Source organism: Dipodomys ordii, unplaced genomic scaffold, assembly GCF_000151885.1.
Source record: "Dipodomys ordii isolate 6190 unplaced genomic scaffold, Dord_2.0 Scaffold32, whole genome shotgun sequence".
Classification (NCBI taxonomy): Eukaryota; Metazoa; Chordata; class Mammalia; order Rodentia; family Heteromyidae; genus Dipodomys; species Dipodomys ordii.
The window spans coordinates 16,756,382-16,759,020 of NW_012267248.1; the positions used below are offsets into that span (position 1 = coordinate 16,756,382).

At 39.2% G+C, this 2,639-nt stretch overlaps 1 protein-coding gene across 2 annotated transcripts in view; it reads left to right on the plus strand.

Annotated features, from left to right (window-relative positions):
• Ube2j1 (ubiquitin-conjugating enzyme E2, J1) overlaps positions 1-2,639 on the plus strand; it is a 31,216-nt gene that overhangs the window by 21,930 nt on the left and 6,647 nt on the right. For both annotated transcript variants that reach the window (XM_013016707.1, XM_013016709.1), the window contains exon 7: positions 912-1,037. In XM_013016707.1, the coding sequence (XP_012872161.1) occupies positions 912-1,037 (126 nt within the window). The remainder of the gene's footprint in view (positions 1-911; positions 1,038-2,639) is intronic.

Below are 2,639 nucleotides of genomic sequence, written 5' to 3' on the forward strand. Positions count from 1 at the left end.
AAGAGTCTCACGGCCTTTGCTGCCCGGGCTGGCTTTGAACCATGATCTTCAGATCTCAGCCTCCTGAGTAGCTAGGATTACAGGTGTGAGCCACCAGCACCCAACCTAAGTCCAGTTCTTGGGAGAAGCTTTCTCATGCCATTTATTGAAGTTAGGAGAGGGGCTGTATATGTTGGTCCTAAGATTCCTGTTACACTTAAAATCTCTTCTCTGAAAGTATTTGGGCCAGATGTGTTTACATTAGACTTTTTCAGATTTTAGAAGATGACTTATATATGCCATACATTAAGTAACTGCAGTATGATCTTGGACAGCACCTCTAGGAATGGATAGTCAAAGCCATTACTATTTCCTCAGCAAACCCAGGACTATTTTCCCTAATGTGAGATAAAATGCCGCTAGCCTCATTTCAGTTTATGTCAGAAGTTCATTCTAAAAGTTACTCAAGGGCTGGGAATGTGGCTTAGTGGTAGAGTGCTTGCTTAGTATGCATGAATCCTTGGTTCAATTCCTCAGTACCACATAAGCAGAAAAAGCCAGAAGTGGTGCAGTGGCTCAAGTAGTAGAGTGCTAGCCTTGAACAAAAGAAACTCAGTGATAGTGCCCAGGCCCTGAGTTTAAGCCTTAGGACTGGGGGAAAAAAAGTTACTCAAAAACTTTTGAGTACAGGGTACAATTGTAGATTGTGAAGTGTGGTGTTGATTTTTGTCCTTTGCCATTTAGCAGCAACTAAGAACAGGTTTGTCTCTGCCTGTTATAATATGTAGCAGTGTAGCAGGGAGTCAGACACAGGAGTGCTCATGATATTAAAGGAATAATTAAAACAACTCCAGGAGAGGGGATTTAGTAGGTTGGGTCGTTTTCTCTACATCTCCCTTGTAACATTACTCTTGGGTTTATCTTCTTTTTAGGCAGAAGTCAATTCATCTGGAAAGACTATTGCTGAGTCAGACTTAAGCAAAAACTCTTTTTCACTAAATGATTTACAAGATGATACACCTGCCACAACATTCCAGGGTGCTACAGCCAGCACATCGGTATGTAGCTTATCTTTATACATATTTATATCCATGTGGTTAGCATTATTTGGAATAGAGTAAGATCCCAGATCAAACATCTGAAAGTTTACATTCTCTTTATAAGTGGATTCTGGTTTAGTTATCCTTCTAATGAGTTATATTACCTTGATCAAATTATTCTCTGGAAGCTGGGCACTAATGACTCACACCTATAGTAATCCTAGCTGCTCAAGAGGCTTAGGTCTGAGGATTACATTTGAAGCCAGACTGGGCAGGAGAGCCAATGAGACTCATCTCTAAGCACCAAAAAACTGAAGTGGAGCTGTGGCCCAAGTGGTAGTGTGCCAGGCCCTGAGTTCAAAACTGGGCATACACATACACAAAATTACTCTCTGGGTTTTTTCTTTTTTGTTAAGTGGGAATGGACTAAATGATTTTTAAGTCCTATTATCTCTTCACAACTCTGAGTTCTCTAACAAAATTAGTTTCAATACAGAGCTAGACTCTAAATAAAAATATGTCAGCTCCTTTTATCTTTGACACGATAATGTTAAGCTCCATAAAGGCACTAACTTGATAAATATCTAGAACCAAAACTTGCTCTATCCTCTAAACTTGTACTAGCCATATGTCTATCTAAAGTCCAATTTACATTAATCAAAATTAAGTAAAATTTAAAAATCACTTGCATGTTATTAGTATAGTAGTATTTTCCATTTGATTTTTTTTTTTTGTCGGTCGAGGGGCCTGAACTCTGGGTCTGGGCGCTGTCCCTCAGCTCTTCAGCTCAGGCTAGCGCTCTACCATTTGAGCTACAGAGTCACTTCTGGCTTTTTCTGCTTATGTGGTGCTGAGGAATCGGACCCAGGACCTTATGCATACGAGGCAAGCACTCTACCACTGAGCCACCTTCCCAGCCCCTTTCCATTTGATTTTAATGTGCATAAAACTTAAAAAATTTTTTTTTCCACTACTGGATCTTGAACTCTGAGCCTGGCACTGTCCCTGAGCTTCTTTTTGCTCAAGGCTAGCACTCTACTACTTGAACCACAGCTCTACTTCCAGCTTTTTCTGCTTATGTGATACTGAGGAATTGAACTCAGGGCTTCATGCATTCTATGCAAACACTCTACCGTTAAATTTTTTTTCAAAGATATACACATATATGTATATGTTTATATGTAAATGTAATCAATTTTGGCTAAATATGCATAAGCAACAAATTGTCTAAATTGAAAGTGGAGCTTTTAATTACATTTATAAATGAACTTTCTCAGTGTGATTATATAATGTAACTACTATGGAAGTAACTGAAACCTGGTTTTGGCTTGGGGTAGGTGATTTATGTGTAAATGTAATATAAATTCAGAGATATTATACATCAAATCCCAGATAAGCTACATTTTTTTTTTTTAGCATTGGTGGGAGTAAGGGATTGCCAAAGTCTAAATTCAGCAGATAACAACAGCAGGCCATCTGCTGGTCTTTAATGCTGAGTGGTTAGCCATGTAGAAATAGGAAAAATTCCTGATGGTACTTTTATAGTCTTTTTTTTTTTGGTCGGTCGTGGGGCTTGAACTCTGGGCTTGGGCGCTGTCCCTCAGCTCTTCAGCTCAAGGC